The sequence below is a fragment of the Muscardinus avellanarius genome (genome assembly GCF_963383645.1).
Source record: "Muscardinus avellanarius genome assembly, chromosome: 3".
NCBI lineage: Eukaryota > Metazoa > Chordata > Mammalia > Rodentia > Gliridae > Muscardinus > Muscardinus avellanarius.
Window position 1 is genome coordinate 44,820,362 of NC_137788.1, and position 19,855 is coordinate 44,840,216.

The window sequence follows — 19,855 nt, forward strand, 5'->3', positions numbered from 1 at the left end:
CCCAAATGCTGGGATTACAAGTGTGCGCCACCATGCCCGGCTTATAATCATTCTTTTTATCAGTAGTTATTTTGTTAATCTTTAACTGTATCTTATTTATAAACTAAACTTTATCACAGAAATGTACATATAGTAACAAGCATAATATATATACAATTCAGTACTAATCAAGTTTTCAAGCAATTGGGGATCCTGGAATGAATCCCTTGTAGGTAAGGGGGAACTATTAAATGTCTATGAAACTGTTTTCATACATAAATTAGAACTTGCCATACCACTTTCTGTCTGGCACAGATAATTATTTTGTATCACATGTTATGATTTGTTATGTGTCAGTACAAGAAAAAGTCTGACTTTTGAAAATTGGGTACTTTTCTACCATTCCTCTTACCTTAGCCCAGTATCGAAAGGCTAACACCAAGGGAATAAAGACAGGTTCCATTTTTCCAAGAGCAGCAAGTAAATCAGTAGTGAGACATGCCATATCATTTCCTGCACTCACTCTACAAAGTAAACCACTGTGAATGAAAAAGAGACAAATTTTATTGTATGAATACCAGAAAAAGAAGAATGCTCCAAATCCTATGGCTACCTTTTCTTTCTTCTTCTCCAAATCCAGTGGCTAATCTTTTTCTTTTTTTCTTTCTTTCTTTCTTTTTTTTTGGACTGGACTCTCAGCCTTTTTTATTTTTAAAAAGGGTCTCCTAGGTTGTTGAGGCTAGTCTCAAACTTGCTATCTTCTTGTCTCGGCTTCTCATATACTGAGATTACAGGCCTGTACCACCATACCTGGCTGTGGCTACCCTTTCTAGTCACATTTTAATACCCAAAATGTCATAGTGCAAACAAGTTTCTTAATAAAATTAAAGCTAGCCAGGTATTGTTGCATATCCTTGTAATCGGTAGTCTGAGACAGGAAGACTGAAGATTCTGGATCAGCCTCAACTACTTAGTGAGGCACTTTGCAACTTGGTAAGACCCTGCTTCAAAATAAATAATAAAAAATAGGGTTGGGGGTGTAGCTCCGAAGTAGAATGCCCCAGAGTTCAATTCCCAGTACTGAAAAAAAAAAAAAAAAAAAACAAAAAACAGATAAATACAAAATAAAATTAAAGCTAACTTAAATCCATATATCATTACTAGAATTCCATATAAATTTAAGAAAGATATTTGAACAATTTGCTAGACTTCTTGATTTTAATTTCTCCTATGAAAGCTTTTATGATTTTATTGATGTTATTTTCAGATTAAAGATTAGAAAGGATTTATTTATTAATGCACGAGTTATGCTTATATATAAGTAAAAGAGAAGCAACCTTAAGTGGAATGACAGGCTATAGTGGAGATAATCTGAGGATATGGAGGATAAATTTGAAGTTACCACACAGAAACAACTTGGCACATGTGATTAAAAAAAAAAAAAAACCACTAAGTAGATAAGCCAGAATATCTACATTCCAATTCTGGTTTTTCTCCTAAATTATATGAATTTAGACAAATGCTTAACCCCTCCTGCTTTCAATTTCTTTTCTTTTTTTTCTTTCACACTCTCTCTCTTTCTTCTTTTGCAGTACTGGAGATGAAACCGAGGGCATTCTACCTCCAAGCTACACACCCAGCCCTATTTTTTATTTTTTATTTTGAAACAGGATCTCACTGAGTTGCAAAGGGCCTCACTAAATAGCTGAGGTTGTCCATAAACCCATATTCTCCTGTCTCAGCCTCCCAAATACTGGAATTACAAGCATGTGCCACCAAGCCCGGCTTCCTGCTTTCAATTTCTAACTTAGGGGAAAAAAAAAAAAGAGAGAACGTTTAACTAGATCTACACTGACTCTTTGAGCTTTGAATATGAAAATACAATAATCTTAAAATGTAAAAAAAAAAAAAATGAGCCAGGCATGGTGTTGCACACTTGTAATTCCAGCATGTGGACACCATCAGCTACTTAGTGAGGCCCTTTGCAACTCAGTGAGACACTGTTTCAAAATAAAGAATAAAAAAGAGGGCTTGGAGTAAGGCGTGGTGGTCCACAGCCCAAAGTTGTAATCCCCATGCTTGGGAGGCAGAGACAGGAGGATAGGAGGATGTGCAGGTTCCAAGACAGCTGCGCTGGCTTAAGAGACCCTGGGAGTATAGCCCGAGGTAGAAGGGCTTCCAGGAACCCCAGTACCACCTAAAAAAAAAAATAGGGCTTGGGGTGTAGCCCAGAGGTAGACTACCCCTGGCTTTCATACCCAGTACTGCAAAAAAGTAAAAAAGAAAAAAGAAAACCACGTTATCAATTAAAAATCTTATCACTTCTTTATTGATTACATGTCTTCCACATGGACCTCAATATTTAGTTTTCTTTTTCAAAAGCACTTTGCCCTCTCAGTCCAATAGTTTTATATGACTAGAAAGGCTAGATCAGTTTTCATTCCACTTTAGTGAATTAAAAAATATATTAAGGATGGGCATGGTGGCCCACACCTATAATCCAAATACTTTGGAGACTCAAACTGAAGGATCACAGGTTTGAAGCCAGCTTCAGCAACTTAGTGAGATCTTGTTTCCAAATTAAAACCAAATGAGGCTGGGGGTGTATCTTGAATACAGAATGCCCCTGGGTCCAATCCACAGTACTACAAAAATAAATAAATAAAATAAGTAAAAAATAAAATTATAATCTAAAAGTAAAAACTATAATCTACTGTGAAATTCCTTTTTTTTTTGCAGGCTTAGGGATGGAACACAGAGACATTTGACCACCGAGCTACACCCCCTGCTCTATTTTTTATTCTTTATTTTGAAACAGGGTCTCACTGAGTTGTGAAGGGCCTCACTAAGTAGCTGAAGCTGTCCACAAACCGCGATCCTCTGATCTCAGCCTCCCAATTGCTGGGATTACAAGCATGCGCCACCACGCCGAGCTTACTGTGAGATTCTTAATGAAAGAGGCTATATCTTATTTATGTTTGTATTCCTAGAGTAGTGCAGTACGTACATATAAGCATAAGTACCTACATAAATGTTCAATACTGCTGAATGAATAAACTTAAAAAAATTAAAGTGTGGATAGAGTGCCCCCCCTCGCTGTCTGGTAATTCTATTTCTTTTCACATGTATTCAGTAAGCTTGCTATTTATAATTATTTATAATTATAACTGGCTAATATCAGTTATATTAACTCAAGGAGAAATCTAAAAACAAAAAATACATTGTTCTTGGAGATGTTCACTACAAACTTAGTTGTTTGGTTTGGAGTTTTTTTTTTCCAATATTTCATTTTTCCTTCATTGTTACCAACCTTTTCTGATCTTTGCACACCACAACAGGAACTTTAGCATGAAAATCAGATTCCACATCTACATATAATGCTAATAAAAGGAAAAAAAGAAAAGAAGTAAGCTCATTGCTACCATCTCTAAAGTATTTATTCTATAATAAACAGTAAGTAGTAGTTTCCTTCTAAAATTCACTCCGTTTCTGTGGGATAATCCACTCTTCCCCTTATGAGCATCAACCTAATAGAATCTTACCTCTCTTCATATCATTTGCTGTATTATCACAAACCACAAGTATAATTCCAAATAAAGCCCCCAAATTATAATCACCATAAGAGGAAAAGTTTTAACATCCCTAAAAGTTTGAATATTTCCAAATAAGTACCTAAAGTTGTTAAAACTTTATAGATAGGACACTTACTTCTGAGGCTATTTCCAAGAAAATCATAAAATTAATAGCTATAATGCTTAGACAGTTCAGTTCTTTTAAATTACTCATGTAAGTAGAAGCTCTGCTGGCCTCAATTCCTGGTAACACATAAAGTTTGCCCAATCAAATCTGCTAAGGACTGACTTAACAGAGTGAAGCATATTTTCAATCTGAAATCTTTTTCTATACCTTCAAGATAGGTCCCATGCCATTAATGTCTAATTTAAGTCAAGAGAGATGAATTACCATTATTCTATTTGAAATTCAAAGAAAATATCTCAATAGCATTTGTTAGAATTATTAATTTACTAAAAAATATGCTAAAGAACTGTATGTTTAGAAATTTCATTATATACTATGAATGTGAAAATGAGCAAGACACAAAGCACTCAAAAAAGGGCTTAGAACACACACACACACACACACACACACACACACACACACACACACACACACACAGAGAGAGAGAGAAACAAATCCTGTAGATGATAGGTCTCTAGAGGATAAAATAGGACATTTAAGAGGACATAATCAATTTTAAAATTAGACTTGGCTGGGCATGGTGACGCACGCTTGTAATCTCTGAGTTTGGGAGGCAGAGACAGGAGGATTGCACAGGTTCGAAGCCAGACTCACTGGCTTAAGAGACCCCGTTTCCAAATAAAAAAGTATAAAACAGGTCTGGGAGTGTAGCCCAGAGGTAGAAGGGCTTCCAGGAACCCAGTACCACCAAAAAATAAAAAATAAATAAAATAAAATTAGAGTTGGTTTTATAAACCTGTACTGTATTACTTAAGATTATATATATATATTGCCGGGCATGGTGGCACACGCTTGTAATCCCCGCACTTGGGAGGCAGAGACAGGAGGATCGCACAGGTTTGAAGCAAGCCACGCTGGCGTAAGAGACCCCGTTTCCAAATAAAAATATTTTTAAAAATAGGTCTGGGAGTGTAGCCCGGAGGTAGAAGGGCTTCCAGGAACCCCAGAACCCTGAGGTACTGGGGATAGAACCCAGGGGCATTTGACCTCCAAGCTACACCCCTGCCCTATATTTTATTCTTTATTTTGAAACAGGGTCTCACTAAGTTGCTGAGGGCCTCACTAAGTATCTGAGGCTGTCCGCAAACCACGATCCTCTGGTCTCAGCCTCCTGAATGCTAGGATTACAAGCATGTGCCACCACGCCTGGCTCCCAGACCTATTTTTTTTTTTTTTTTTTTTTTTTTTGTGGTATTAGGGATGGAACCTATGGGCATTCTACCTCCGAGCTACAACCCCAGCCCTGTTTAAACAGGGTCTTACTGAGTTACAAATGGCCTTACTAAGTAAGTAGCTGAGGCTGGCTGTGAACCTGGATCCTGCTGTCTCAGCCTCCCAAATGCTGGGCTTACCAGCCCTACTTTTTATTCTTTATTTTGAAACAGGGTCTCACTGAGTCACAAAGGGCCTCACTAAATGGCCAAGGCTGTCCTTGAAACCGGATCCTTCTGTCTCAGTCTCCCGATTGCTGGGATTACAAGCGTGCACCACCATGCCCGGTTGATCTCTTTAGTGGAAAATCTATTTTAATTATTCGATAGGCTGACATTCTCTATAAGGTTTGAAGGCATAAAAGCTATATTTACCTTGTATATGTAATATACTTTTAAGTTATTATGTAACTAATATTACAATAACAAAGTATTTAGTAACAAAGAAAACCACATTAAAATACCTTTACAGAATAAAATGTACCAAATTCATTCCTTAAAAACTAGGATCTTAAGTTCAAGGCCAGCCTCAGTAACTCAGTGAGGCCCTCTGCAACTTACTGAGATTCTATTTCAAAATAAAAAATAAAATAGGACTGGGGGTGTATCTCAGAGGTAGAATGCCCCTGGGTTCAATCCCTAGTACCATAAAAAAATAAATAAAAAATAAAGGCCCTCGATTTAAAACTTAAAAATTGCCTATTTCTAAAATGATACCAAAGGGAATCCAGATCATGGAAGGGAAATCTCAGCAAAGTTTGAATGGAAAACTAAGAGAGGAAGGAGGCTGAACTTGATTGATGAGGGGCTACTTCCAATAGGTGTAAACGGTTAGCCTGGGTATTAATTGTCAGGAGGGGGGGAGGGGAAAACGAGGGGGGGAGAGGGTACCAAATATAGAATAAATGTGTAATATTTACTTTCAATAAAATAATATATAAAATAAAAAATAAAAAAATTTTAGTGTTTTCATACAGTAAAAACAAACTACCAAAAAAAAAAAAATGAAGAAAATGATCCCATTGCAAAAGCATCAAAAAAGTAAAATATTGCCGGGCGTGGTGGCGCACGCTTGTAATCCCCGCGCTTGGGAGGCTGAGACAGGAGGATTGCACAGGTTTGAAGCCAGCCTCAGCTACTTAGTGAGGCTCTCAGCAACTTAGTAAGACCCTGTTTCCAAATAAAATATAAAATAGGTCTGGGAGTATAGCCCGGAGGTAGAAAGCCTCTGTGGATTCCACCCCAATACCACCAAAAAAAAAAAAAAAAAAGTAAAATATTTGGGAATAAATTTAAGGATGTGAAATACTTGTACACAAAACACAGTAAAATATTGGTGAAAGAAAAATAAAATAAAATAAAATGTTCCACTTAATATTTTCAGGCCATAATTGACCAAAGTTTAACTAAAATTGTGGAAAGTAAAATACAGATAAAGGAAAATTATTATATTTAAAGCTAATTTTTTTTTTTTTTTTTGTGGGTCTGGGGGTGGAACCCAGGGGCATTTGACCTCCGAGCTACACCCCCTGCCCTATTTTTTATTCTTTATTTTGAAACCGGGTCTCACTGAGTTGCGGAGGGCCTCACTAAGTAGCTGAGGCTGTCCCCGAACCGCGATCCTCTGGTCTCAGCCTCCCGAATGCTGGGATTACAAGCGTGCGCCACCACGCCCAGCAAAGCTAATATTTTTAATTACTTAAAATGCAGCAATTTTTCCATATCAATTTAATATGTTACCAGAAGGCAAATCCTATTATCTGGTACACCTATTAAACAAATATATATACAGACACATGTATCTATCCACATATAATAAAATGACTCAAAGATGCCCGCAGTTTAAGTTTAAATCTGATTACCCAGATATGAAAAATACAATACATGGACCTTTACAAAGGAAAATTTTAAAAAGAAAGAAAAAGAAACTCACCATTTTTTTTTAAAATTCCAAGAACCTGTATCAGAAGATCTGGATGATTCATCTGAAAAGTTTAAAATTCAATCAATATACTAATTTCAAAGTACAAGTAGCAGGACATTATAGAGAACTCAATTTCATTAAAGAGTAACACTTAAACAAAATCATGCTCTGTTTTAAAAAACTAAATGGGCTGAGAGTGTAACATAGAGGTAGAATGTTCCTGGGTTCAAACCCAAGCACCATAAAAAAAAAAAAAAGTATCCATCAGGTGGCAGACACTATAAATGCTGCTATCCCCTCTCCACATACACCCACACCCACACATACATATCACAAGTTGACCCAATGTTGGCTTTCAAAACTCCCAGAGCCGGACATGGTGGCACATGCTTGTAATCCCGGCACTTGGGAGGCGGAGACAGAAGGATCGCTCAGGTTCTAAGCCAGCCGTGCTGGCTTAAGAGACCCTGTTTCCAAATTAAAAAAAAAAAAAATAGGTCTGGGAGTGTAGCCCAGAGGTAGAAGGGCTTCCAGGAACACCAGTACCACCAAAAAAAAAAAAAAAAAACCAAACTCCTCCCAGAGTTTTGCTTGCTCTCTTGTTTTACCAGATGTATTAAGTATTTAAGATGATCAAATATAAGCACTTTCCTTTTTATATCTTCTGTTGCTTCCCCCCACACACACTTGTTTTTAACATTGCCTATGTCTGAAACTTAATTTTGATTTCCTAAATCACTGTTTAGTCATTATGGTAACACTCTATGAGCCAGAGTTTTATATTCCCCAACTCATTCTCTAAATATATTATCCATTAAAATTAGCAAGTTATTAGTTAAGAACCACACAGGAAAAACTATTTTCTAATTACTTACCTTGGGAGGAAATTTTATATCTATATTAACATCACTAGTTTTCAGAGCAAACTTAGTCAGAGACGACCCATACAACCTAAGTGAACATTCTGGAATAAAGGGAAAACATAAAAGCATGAAACTGTGCAAATAAGGGAGTTTTAAACACAGCATAGAGAAAATGGATATACTTCAATTCCATTCTTTTGTTCATTTCTAGTACACTGATCACAGAAAAAGGGCACTCTTTCTAACTGATCTATAAAATAAAATGTTTTCCAATTATAAGGTATAGGAACAGAGAAGGAAGAGAGAAACTGCTCCTAAAAAGTCAGTGTTCTAGCAAAATTTTATTTTAAGTTCATTTAGGAATGACTGAGAAAATGTTTGACAAAATAAGAGCAACAATTGAACTAACCCAGCTACTACTATTGTCACAAATTACACTTATTTATTTTTATATATTTATGGTTTTTTTTTTTTTTTGGTGGTACTGGGGTTCCTGGAAGCCCTTCTATCTCCGGGCTACACTCCCAGACCTATTTTTACATTTTTATTTGGAAACAGGGTCTCCTAAGCCAGCGTGTGCGATCCTCCTGTCTCTGCCTCCCAAGCGCGGGGATTACAAGCGTGCGCCACCACGCCCGGCAATATATTTATGTTTATATAAGAGCACTTTGGGGAAAAGATTACAGTAATTCAAAACAAATACTTTCTGAAATACAAAGTGGCTTGGTGTGGTGGCGCACACTTGTAATCCCCAGCTTGGGAGGCGGAGACAGGAGGATCGCGCTGGTTCAAAGCCAGCCGTGCTGGCTTAAGAGACCCTGTTTCCAAATGAAAAAGTATAAAAAATAGGTCTGGGAGTGTAGTCCAGAGGTAGAAGGGCTTCCAGGAACCCCAGTACCACCAAAAATAAATAAATAAAATACAAAGTGAAGCCGGGCGTGGTGGTGCACGCTTGTAATCCCAGCATTCGGGAGGCTGAGACTGGAGGATCACGGTTCGCGGACAGCCTCAGCTACTTAGTGAGGCCCTCCGCAACTCAGTGAAACCCGGTTTCAAAATAAAGAATAAAAAAATTGGGCAAGGGTTGTAGCTCAGAGGTCAAATGCCTCTGGGTTCCATCCCCAGACCCACAAAATAAAATAAAATAAAAATAAATAAAATAAAATACAAAGTGAAGCTGGGTGTGGTGACACATACTTGTAATCCCAATACTTGGGAGGCTGAAGCAGGAAGATCTCAAATTTGCAGCCAGCCTCAGCTACTTAATGAAACCCTCCACAACTTAATGAGACCCTGTTTCAAAATAAAGAATAAAACATAGGGCTGGAGGTGTATTTCTGAGGTAGAATGCCCCTGGGTTAAATCCTTATTACTGCAAAATAAGTAAATAAATAAATAAGCAAACAAAGTGAAGCCAAGACAACTCAGGTTTATGAACCTAAAACAAAACAATGACAATAACAAAAAACTTTGTGGCTCTCTAGAGTTCACAGAACAATATAAATAGAAGCACTACCTATACACCTCCTGAGACTATCATGTTTTCTTTCAAAAACCATAATAGAGCCAAGCACGGCAACGCACACCTGTAATCCCAGTACTTGGAAGGCTGAGACAGGAGGATAGCATATTCCAAGCCAGCCTCAGTAACTTAGTATGGTTGTCAGCAATTTAGTGAGATCCTGGTTCAAAATAAAAAAATAAAAGCCGGGTGTGGTGGCACATACTTGTAATCCCACCAAGTATTTGGGAGGCTGAGACAGGAGAATCCAGGTTCACGGCTAGCCTCAGCTACTTAGTGAGGCCCTCCAAAACTTAGTGTGCCCCTGTTTCAAAATAAAGAATTAAAAAAAAAATAGGTTGGGGTATGTAGTTCAGAGATAGAAGGTCCCTGGGGGTTAAATCCTCAGTACCACAAAAAGAATAGAGAAAAAAAAAAGAATTCTTTAAAATAAATAAAATAGGGCTGAGGGTAGAGCTTGGAGGTAGAGTGTCCTTGGGTTCAATGCCTAAAACAACAAAAAGCATAGTAAGGCACTTTTTTTTTTCTTTTGGGGTGGTACTGGGGATGGAACCCTTCTATCTCCGGGCTACACTCCCAGACCTATTTTTTTTTTAAATATTTTATTTGGAAACAGGGTCTCTTAAACCAGCAAGGCTGGCTTCAAACCAGCACGATCCTCCTGTCTCCGCCTCCCAAGCTCGGGGATTAAAGCGTGCGCCACCACGTCCGGCAAGTAAGACACATTTTTAAAGGATCTCACCAGAGAGCAAATTGAAAATAATATGTATGGCTGCTACTGAATAGGCACATTTAGTTTCTTAGAAGTTTATGTTCATATAAAGTTATATATTTAAAAAGTCTACTTTTCAAACTTGAAAAATGTCAGAAAGTTATTCAAGATATTGAAATAATAAAAATTTAATTCCTATTCATGTAATTATAATAAATTCTTTACATAATTTTTTTTTTTTTTTTTGCAGTACTGGGGATGGATCCTAGGGGCATTCTACCCTCAAGCCACCCCCCCAACCTATTTTTTTATTCTTTTTTTTTTTATTAATACTGGGTATGGAACCCAGGGCCATTCTACCTCCAAGCTACACCCTCAGCCCTATTTTTTTTTTTAACCAGGGTCTCACTGAGTTGCACAGGGCCTCACTAAGTAGTAACCGAGGCTATCCTCGAACCATGATCCTCCTGTCTTCAGCCTTCCAAATGCTGGGATTACAATGGTATGCCATCACAACCAGCTCCTTTATACATTCCAATTAGGAGTCAATATATTACTTAGAAAACAGGGTGTTAGACGGGCATGGTGGTGCATGCTTGTAATCCCAGCATTTGGGAGGCTGAGACTAGATGATCGTGGTTCGTGGACAGCCTCAGCTACTTAGGCCCTCCACAACTTAGTGAGACTCTGTTTCAAAAATAAAGAATAGGGCGAGGCGTGGTAGCGCACACTTGTAATCCCCGTGCTTGGGAGGCGGAGACAGGAGGATCGCGCAGGTTCGAAGCCAGCCGCGCTGGCTTAAGAGACCCTGTTTCAAAATATAAAAAAATAAGCCGGGCGTGGTGGCGCGCGCTTGTAATCCCCGCGCTTGGGAGGCAGAGACAGGAGGATCGCGCAGGTTCGAAGCCAGCCGCGCGCACTGGCTTAGGAGACCCTGTTTCCAAATAAGAATAGGTAAGAATAGGTCTGGGAGTGTAGCCCGGAGGTAGAAGGGCTTCCAAGAACCCCAGTACCACCAAAAAAAAAAAAAAGAAGAAGAATAAAAAACAGGGCAGGGGGTGTAGCTCGGAGGTCAAATGCTCCTGGGTTCCATTCCCAGACCTGCAAAAAAAAAAAAAAAAAAAAAGAAAGAAAGAAAGAAAAAGAAAACCAGGCGTTGAGCCAGGCGTGGTGGCACACGCTTGTAATCCCAGCGCTTGGGAGGTAGAGACAGGAGGATCGGGCAGGTTCGAAGCCAGCCGCACTGGCTTAAGAGACCCTGTTTCCAAATAAAAAAGTATAAAAATAGGTCTGGGAGTGTAGCCTAGAGATAGAAGGGTTTCCAGGAACCCCAGTAACACCAAAAAACCCCCAGAAAACCAGGTGTTGTGGCACACACTTGTAATCCCAGCATTCGGGGGGCAGAAACCGGAGGATCACTATTTGCAGGCAGCCTCAGCTACTTATGGAGGCCCTTCGCAACTCAGTGAGATCTGTTTCAAAAATAAAAAGACTTAAAAAAAAAAAAAAAAAAAGAAAGGCCCTAGGTTCCATCCCCAGTACCAAAAAAGAAAAGAATTGAAGGCTGGGCGTGGTGGCACACGCTTGTAATCCCAGCACTTGGGAGACTGAGACAGGAGGATCACACAGGTTCAAAGCCAGCCTCAGCTACTTAGTGAGGCTCTCAGCAACTTAGTGAGACCCTGTTTCCAAATAAAGTATAAAATAGTTCTGGGAGTATAGGCCGGAGGTGGAAAAGCCCCCAAGTTCTACCCCCAGTACAATCACAAAAAAAGAAAAGAAAAGCATATTAGGACAGAAATAACAGAAGGAAATAATTTTTTCATTTTATAATTTAAATTTTCTATTATTTTTATAAATCTAACAATGTAGCTATAAGAAGCTATAATTTATCAACTGTCCAAAGCCATTTGGTGGTAAAAAATAAGCCTTACTTAAGTTACATTACTTAAACACTATATAAAAAATCAATATGGGCTAAGTAAACAGTGTATACTAAATGTCAAAAATAAACCTGATCCAATACCCCCTTGTACCAAAAAATGAGCTTTCTCTAAAATCCTTACTTAATTTTTTCACCAAGTATGGTGGCTTACACCTGTAATCCCTGCACTTGGGAAGCGGAAACAGAAGGATCACAGGTTCGAGTCCAGCCTCTTTAAATAGTGAAACTACTCATTAACCTAGCGAGACCCTGATTCCAAATAAGAAATTAAAAAAAAAAAATCAGACTGGGGGTATAGTTCAAAGGTAAAATGCTTCTGGATTCAATTCCCAGTACCACCAAAAAGAAAAAGAAATTAATTTTTTCTTATCATTAATCAGTAGGAATTTTATTTATTCAGTGACTGATCACAATATTTATGCCAAAAATAATATTACTTTTAAAAAAAATCCAATCAGAAATCAATGATACTGAAAGATTGGTATATAATATTTGACTACTAAGAGACTATCAATAGTTGGTGCATGTGTGTTGTTAAGGACTGAACCCAGGGGCATTCTAGCTCAGAGCTAAATCCCCAGCTGTATTTCTTTATTTTTTATTTGGAAACAGGGTCTCACGAAATTGCAGAAGGCCTACTGGCTGCGAACCTATAATCCTTCTGTCTCAGCCTAACAAGTACTAGAATTACAAGTGTGTATCACCATGCCCAGCTCTTTTTTTTTTTTTTTTTGGTGGTACTGGGGTTCCTGGAAGCCCTTCTGCCTCTGGGATACACTCCCAGACCTATTTTATACATTTTTTATATTTGGAAACAGGGTCTCTTAAGCCAGCACGACTGGCTTCCAACCTGCGCGATCCTCCTGTCTCTGCCTCCCAAGCGCGGGGATTACAAGCGTGCGCCACCATGCCCGGCCATGCCCAGCTCTTTGAATCTTAATTTCTTATTACAAAATTATGCTGTGCTATAATTCCCAATTTTTCTATTTAATTTAATTTTTTTTTTTTTTTTTTTTTTGCGGTACTGGGGATGGAACCCAGGGGCATTCTACCTCCAAGCGACACCCCCAGCCCTATTTTTTATTTTTTTTTTTAGAAACAGGTCTCACTGAGTTGCAAAGGGCCTCACTAATTAGTATCTGAGACTGTCCACAAACCGTGATCCACCTGTCTCAGCCTCCCAAATGCTAGGATTACACGTGTGCACCATCACGTTCGGCTCTCAATTTTTCTATTTTAATATATTGTCCTAGTCAGCATGGTGGCATACTTGTAATCCCAGTATTTGGGAGGCTGAGACAGGAGAATCACAGGTTTGCAGCCAACTCCCAACTTTACCAAGGCCCTTTGCAACTTAGTGAGACCCTGTTTCAAAATAAAAAGTAAAATAGAGCTGGGGTGTAACTCAGAGGTAGAATGGCCCTGGGTTCAACCCGCAGCAACAAAAAAACTGCCCTTAAAAAAAAAGTAATTTATAAAATAATCAAATTTAGCTACTTTTAAAAAGAAAAGGAAAAACATTAAATTTATCCCAGAGTTCAAGAAGAAGCAAGAATTTGTGATTTTAAATTTTAAATATAAAATGAGTTGTACCTGGTAAAAATGCTGTTATAACTTTTGACATTTCCTCCACAATTTCTTGTCGGACTCTGAGGTCATCATCTGTTATTCCTTGTTCTTTTGCTAATTCAACAACTGCAATACTCAAAGCAGCCAAGTGTGCAGGGGAAGGGGGTGGCAGAGATCGAAGCTCACTTTCTTCCTGTTTTTCCTATAAGTGTAACATTTCACAATAAGAACCAAAGAATGTTTATTTTAATGTCATATAATATATTTATAGGAGGGAAGATGAGAAATAAGTTAACTAAACAAATACTCACTTTTCATGCATTAGATACAAAACACATGCAAATACAGAAGTGGAGAAAAAGGATAGAGATACCTGCTTTTGCTGGCAGGATTCGAGAAATGAGAAGTGTTAGGGAGGAGATTACTATTCTTTAAAATTTGTTGTAAAATACTATGTGCATAAATTCTGAAATTTTACACCACAGCCAATATCACAAAGACCAAAAAAAAAGCCAACATCACATAACCTAAACAGCTGATGATAATGTTGTATCAGAGACAGACTATCTTAGGTATAGCCAATTTTTAACTCATATTCAATAAACATATAGTGTCAAGTGATCATAGGAAAACTTTCTAGACTCTACCATCATAGGTGATATATTACATACTATTCACAATTGATTTTTCAAATTGTTTTTTCAATGCTGGGAAAATGTTAACAAAACCTCTATTCTACTTAAACTTTTTCTAAAACCCAATTTAAAACAAGGAGCTAAGGAAAGACTATATTATACGTGCACAATGACTTTTATAAATTATTTCTGATTATTCAAAAATGCTACTTGTAAAATCTACATAAAACATCCAGGAATTCTGGAAATACAAAGAAGAAAATCATTCACAATCTCATATTCTACTATCTCCATTTTTTAACATAACTAAGACCATTTGGTTTCTTTTCTTTGTGTGATAATAGGGGTGGAATCCAGGGCCTTTTACCTTTAGTCTATGTCCTTGGCCCGATTTTATTTATTTATTTATTTATTTATTTATTTATTTACTTATTTGTTTATTTTTATTTTTTATTTTTGGTGGTACTGGGGTTCCTGGAAACCCTTCTACCTCCGGGCTACACTCCCAGACCTGTTTTTATATTTTTTATTTGGAAACAGGGTCTCTTAAGCCAGTGAGGCTGGCTTCAAACCTGCGTGATCCTCCTGTCCCCGCCTCCCAAGCGCGGGAATTACAAGTGTGCGCCACCACTCGGGGCTCCTATTTTATTTTTTACTTGGAAACAGGGTTTTGCTAAGTTTCTTAGATCATCACCAAATTGCTGAGGCAGGCTTTGAACCTTCAATCCTCCTGACTCAGGCACCCAAGTACTGGAATTACAGGCATGTGCCACCATGACTGCCTTTTTTTTCTTTGTTGTTGTTTTAGCTTTTTGTTTTTGTTTTGTTTGTTTTGGGTGGTACAGGGGCATTCCACGGAAGCTATACCCCAACCCTATTGTGTGTGTGTGTGTGTGTGTGTGTGTGTAGTACTAGGGATTAAACTCAGGGGCATTCTACCTCTGAGCTATACCCCCAGACCTATTTTTTATTCCTTATTTTGAAACAGAGTCTCATTGAGTTGCAAAGGGTCTCACTATGTAGCTAAGGCTGTCTGCAAACCACAATCCTCCTGTATCACTCAGTCTCCCAAGTACTGGGATTACAAGCATATGCCACCAAGCCAAGCTACCCTAACCCTATTTTACTATTTTATTTTTATTTTGAAATAGGGTCTCTTTAGAGGGATGAGTCTTAGAACCTGCTGGGGATGTCCTTGAACTTATGATCTTCCAGTCTCAGTCTCTCAAGTACTAAGATTATAGGCATCAGCCACCGCGCCCATCTCTGATTTCTTTTATTTAATATTATAACAAAGGCATTTTCTTTCTTTCTTTCTTTCTTTTTTTCTTTCTTTCTTTCTTTCTTTCTTTCTTTCTTTCTTTCTTTCTTTCTTTTTTTGTGGGTCTGGGGATGGAACCTAGAGGCATTCTACCTCCAAGCTATACCCCCTGCCCAATTTTTTCTTCTTTATTTTTGAAATAGGGTCTCACTGAGTTGTGGAGGGCCTCACTAAGTAGCTGAGGCTGTCCGCAAACAGCGATCCTCCAGTCTCAGCCCCCCAAATGCTGGGATTACAAGTGTGTGCCACCACGCCTGGCTAACAAAGGCAAACAATTTTTCAGTCAAGGAATAATCTCTTGAGTTTTGAGACACAGCTTCCATCAGATATGACACAAACTAGGTGGCTCCCTCCTCACCCAAATACAGTTGCCCAGAATGGCCTGAAACTTGTAACTCTCTTGCCTCAGCCTCTCAAATAGATGGGATTATAAGTGTGCATCACTGTACCTGACTAGTGCTTTTTTAATTTTTTTTTTTTTTTTGGTGGTATTGTGGGTGGAACCCAGGGGCTTTTCTACTGCCTGGCTATACTCCCAGACCTATTTTATACTTTTTTTGGAAACAGAGTCTAAGTTGCTGAGAGCCTCACTAAGTAGCTGAGGCTGGCTTCAAATCTGTGCGATCGAGCCGGGCGTGGTGGCACATGCTTGTAATCCCCGCGCTTGGGAGGTGGAGACAGGAGGATTGCGCAGGTTTGAAGCCAGCCGCGCTGGCTTAAGAGACCCTGTTTCAAAAATATAAAATTGGTCTGGGAGTGTAGCCCGGAGGTAGAAGGGCTTCCAGGAACCCCAGTACCACCAAAAAGAAAAAAAAAAATCTGTATGATCCTCCTGTCTTAGCCTCCCAAGTGCCGGGATTACAAGCATGCACCACCATGCCTGGCATGACTAGTGTTTTTTTAAGAAAAAATTATTGAGTACCTACTATGTACCTACTCACCATAATTTAGAAACAAACAAAATACCTAAATCTTTGAATATTGAATGTTTCAGCCTCCAAGGGGAAAGAAGGCAATCAGAATACAGTATATATAATATATATTATATATACAGTTTTCTGATCAAAGTAGGTAAGAACTGCTATGGGAATACAGAGGAGTAAACTAGATCTGCTGGGAAGGTCAGATATAAGACTACTTAAAAGAGAAGATATCTAAGCGGAAACTAAGAGATAAGAAAGAGTTTACATAGTTTTAGTACTAAATCTTTAAAAAGAAAAAAAATCAAATAATATACTAGTATTTTAAATACTCTTATCTGTATCTATGAGATATTTTAACAAAAATAACTTGTAGCTTTAAGGTCAGCCTCAGTACTTTAAGGAGACCTTGTTCAAATTAAAAAATAAAATAGGGCTGGGGTATAGCTTGGAGGTAGAAGGCCCTAGATTCGATCCCTCATGTGCCCCCACCAAAAACACACTTGAACATTTACAAATTCCCTAAGTACAAAGCTTATGAGCATTCCTTGCATAGCCTGCACTTCTCTAGCTTCATGTTATACCATTTTCCCACTAGCTCTTTGCTCCAGTCTTAATGGAGTCTTTCAATTCCTCTTTTTGTGTATGTATGTGAGACTAGAGATTGAACTGAGGGGCATACTACCTCCTGGTTATACCCCCAGCCCTTTTATTTTTTGTTTTTGTGAATCCGGGTTGCTGAGAGTCTTGCTGTATTGCTGGTGCTGCCCTCCAATCTGTGAGCCTCCTGTCTGGGATTACAGGAATGCACCATCATGCCCAGCCTCAACACTGATTTCTTATATAAAATGCACCTCACTTACCTCTTTACCTTTTAAACTACTACTAAAAGGTTCAACTCAAATGTCACTTTCTCAGAGAAACCTTCCTTGATCTAAAGCAAGTAAAAAATCCTTGTACATTTTCTTAGTACCACATATTCCCTCCCCCTTTAATAAGATGGACTATACTTAACTAACCTCTTATTCATCAATTCTTTTTTTTTTTTTTTTTTTTTTTGGTGGTACTGGGGTTCCTGTAAGCCCTTCTACCTCTGGGCTACACTCCCAGACCTATTTTATACTTTTTATTTGGAAACAGGGTCTCTTAAGCCAGCAAGGCTGGCTCCAAACCAGTGTGATCCTCCTGTCACTGCCTCCCAAGCGCGGGGATTACAAGCATGCGCCACCACGCCCGGTTTATTCATCAATTCTTAAAAAATAAGGATAGAAACCATAAGTATCTTATTCACCAGTGCCTCGACCTAGTATCAGTTGAAGGGACAAATTGTACTTGACAGCTTTAAACTTAGGAGTCAACAGTCTTCAGAATGAAGTCTTCAGAATGAAGAACCTTCTAGAGACCAGGTTTGGTCTCTAGAAGGTTCCCCGCCTGGCCACTCGAGACAAGGAGGGTAATTACAGCTTTAAGACTATCCCTTCAGCAGAGCATGCCAGTACATGTCTCTAATACTAATACTTGAGAGGTGGAGACAGGAGGATCACAGGTTCATAGCCAGCTGCAGCAACTTAAGAAAGGCCTTCCACAACTTAGACCATGTTACAAAAAATAAAAAAAATAGCCAGGCATAGTAGAGTATGCTTATAATTCCAAGTAGTTGGGAGCCTGAGCGAATAGGAGGATTGCAGGTTTGTGGCCAGCCTCCACAATTTAGTGAGGGCCTCCACAATTCAGTAAGACTTTGTTTCAAAATAAAAGAATAAAACAGGGCTGGAGGTACAGCTCAGAGGCAGAATGCCCCTGGGTTCAATCCCCAGTTGAATCAATAAATCAATTAATAAGCAAGCAAGCAAGCTGGGTGTGGTGGTACATGCCTGCAATCCCAGTCTTGGGGGGCTGATACAGGAGATTCAGGTTCAAAGTCAGTCTCAACAATTTATTTTGGCTCTCATCAACTTAATACCTTGTTTTTTTTTTTTTTTTTTTTTGGTCACTTTATTTTTTTTTTAATTTTATTTTATTGGTGCACTGTATTCATACATCATAGTGGGATACAAACTTTTGTAGACATACATGCACACATCGCCCAGTCAGCCCCCACCCGACCCCCACCCCATTCTCTCCCCATCCCTCCTTCCCATGCTTGGCTTAGTGGTTGACATCTAGTATTATAGCAATTTATCCAAAATTAAAAATGATAATCTCACATAACAGTTTCATTTGTCTGATACCAAGCGTTTGATGATTTAAAGATAACATTTCAATATTTCTTTTTGCTTTCTTTCTTACTAGTAATACCTTGTTTAAAAAAAAAAAAAGCCAAGTGTGGTGGCACATGCCTGTAATCTTAGTAACTGGGGAGAAGGATCACAGGTTTATGACTAGCCTCAACAACTTGTGAGGCCCTCCACAACTTCGTGAAATCCTGTTTCAAAACAAAAAAATAGGGCTGAGTGTATAGCTCAGAGGTAGAATGCTCTTCGGTTCAATCCCTAGTACCAAAGAAAGAAAGAAAGAAAGAAAGAAAGAAAGAAAGAAAGAAAGAGAGAGAGAGAGAGAGAGAGAGAGAGAGAAAGAAAGAAAGAAAGAAAGAAAGGAAGAAAGAAAGAAAGAATCAATCTGGGAGTGTAGCCCAGAGGTTTTCAAAAGCCCCTGGGTTCCATCCCCAATATCACAAAAAATAATAAAAAATAATGCCCCTGGGTTTTATCCCTAGTACTACCAAAAAAAAAAAAAAAAAAAAAAAAGGCTATTACTTCAGGCACAAATACAAGACTAGAAAACCACCTCATTTTTAGGGTTCACAAATAGAAAATACTTGATACAGTTTTGCCATTCAAATATGGTACTTTTAAAAAGAACTTACCAAAATATTTTTCTTATGTCGTTTCTCTTTTATATGTTTATGAGCTCCCTGGATGTTTTCAATGTGAATTAAGCAAAGTTTGCATAAATATCGACAATTGGTATATTCTGGTGATCGCTGAAGAGACAACAACGGGATAAATATTATTGACTATGTAAGTGAATAATATAATTATGTAAATATAACAAGAGACAAGCACTGAAGGAATATGTTTTTAATAAATTAAGCCAAACATGGCAGTGCACATTCATAACCCTAGTACTTGGTAGGCTGAGACAGAATTATGTCTCATAAGTTCACTTCGAGCCTCAGCAATCTTGTGAGGCCCTCTGCAACTTAGCAAAACCATGTTTCAAAATAAAAAGTGAGATCAGGCTGAGGGTGTAGCTCCAGTGTAGAATGTCCCTGAGTTTAATCCTCAGTATCACAAAAAATAAATAAATAATAAATCAGTACTTATATACCCAAGAGATAGTTTTCCTTTTCAAGATAGCCATCACAGATTATATACTAATTTCAAATAACATAACAATGCTATATGTTTACAACCCATCTACTATCTTCAGCCCAATGTAAGATAAGTCTTGCCTCTAAATTTCATTCCAATGCTGTTCTCAAAATTTATTTTA

At 38.3% G+C, this 19,855-nt stretch overlaps 1 protein-coding gene across 3 annotated transcripts in view; it reads right to left on the reverse strand.

Moving 5' to 3' along the window:
* The window catches only part of TUT4 (terminal uridylyl transferase 4), a gene marked incomplete at both ends in the record, with an annotated part of 99,374 nt that overhangs the window by 66,174 nt on the left and 13,345 nt on the right, over positions 1-19,855 (reverse strand). For all 3 annotated transcript variants that reach the window (XM_080693013.1, XM_080693012.1, XM_080693011.1), the window contains 6 exons: positions 392-518; positions 3,290-3,359; positions 6,883-6,934; positions 7,749-7,837; positions 13,509-13,686; positions 19,227-19,343. In XM_080693013.1, coding sequence (XP_080549139.1) covers positions 392-518; positions 3,290-3,359; positions 6,883-6,934; positions 7,749-7,837; positions 13,509-13,686; positions 19,227-19,343 — 633 coding nt within the window. The remainder of the gene's footprint in view (positions 1-391; positions 519-3,289; positions 3,360-6,882; positions 6,935-7,748; positions 7,838-13,508; positions 13,687-19,226; positions 19,344-19,855) is intronic.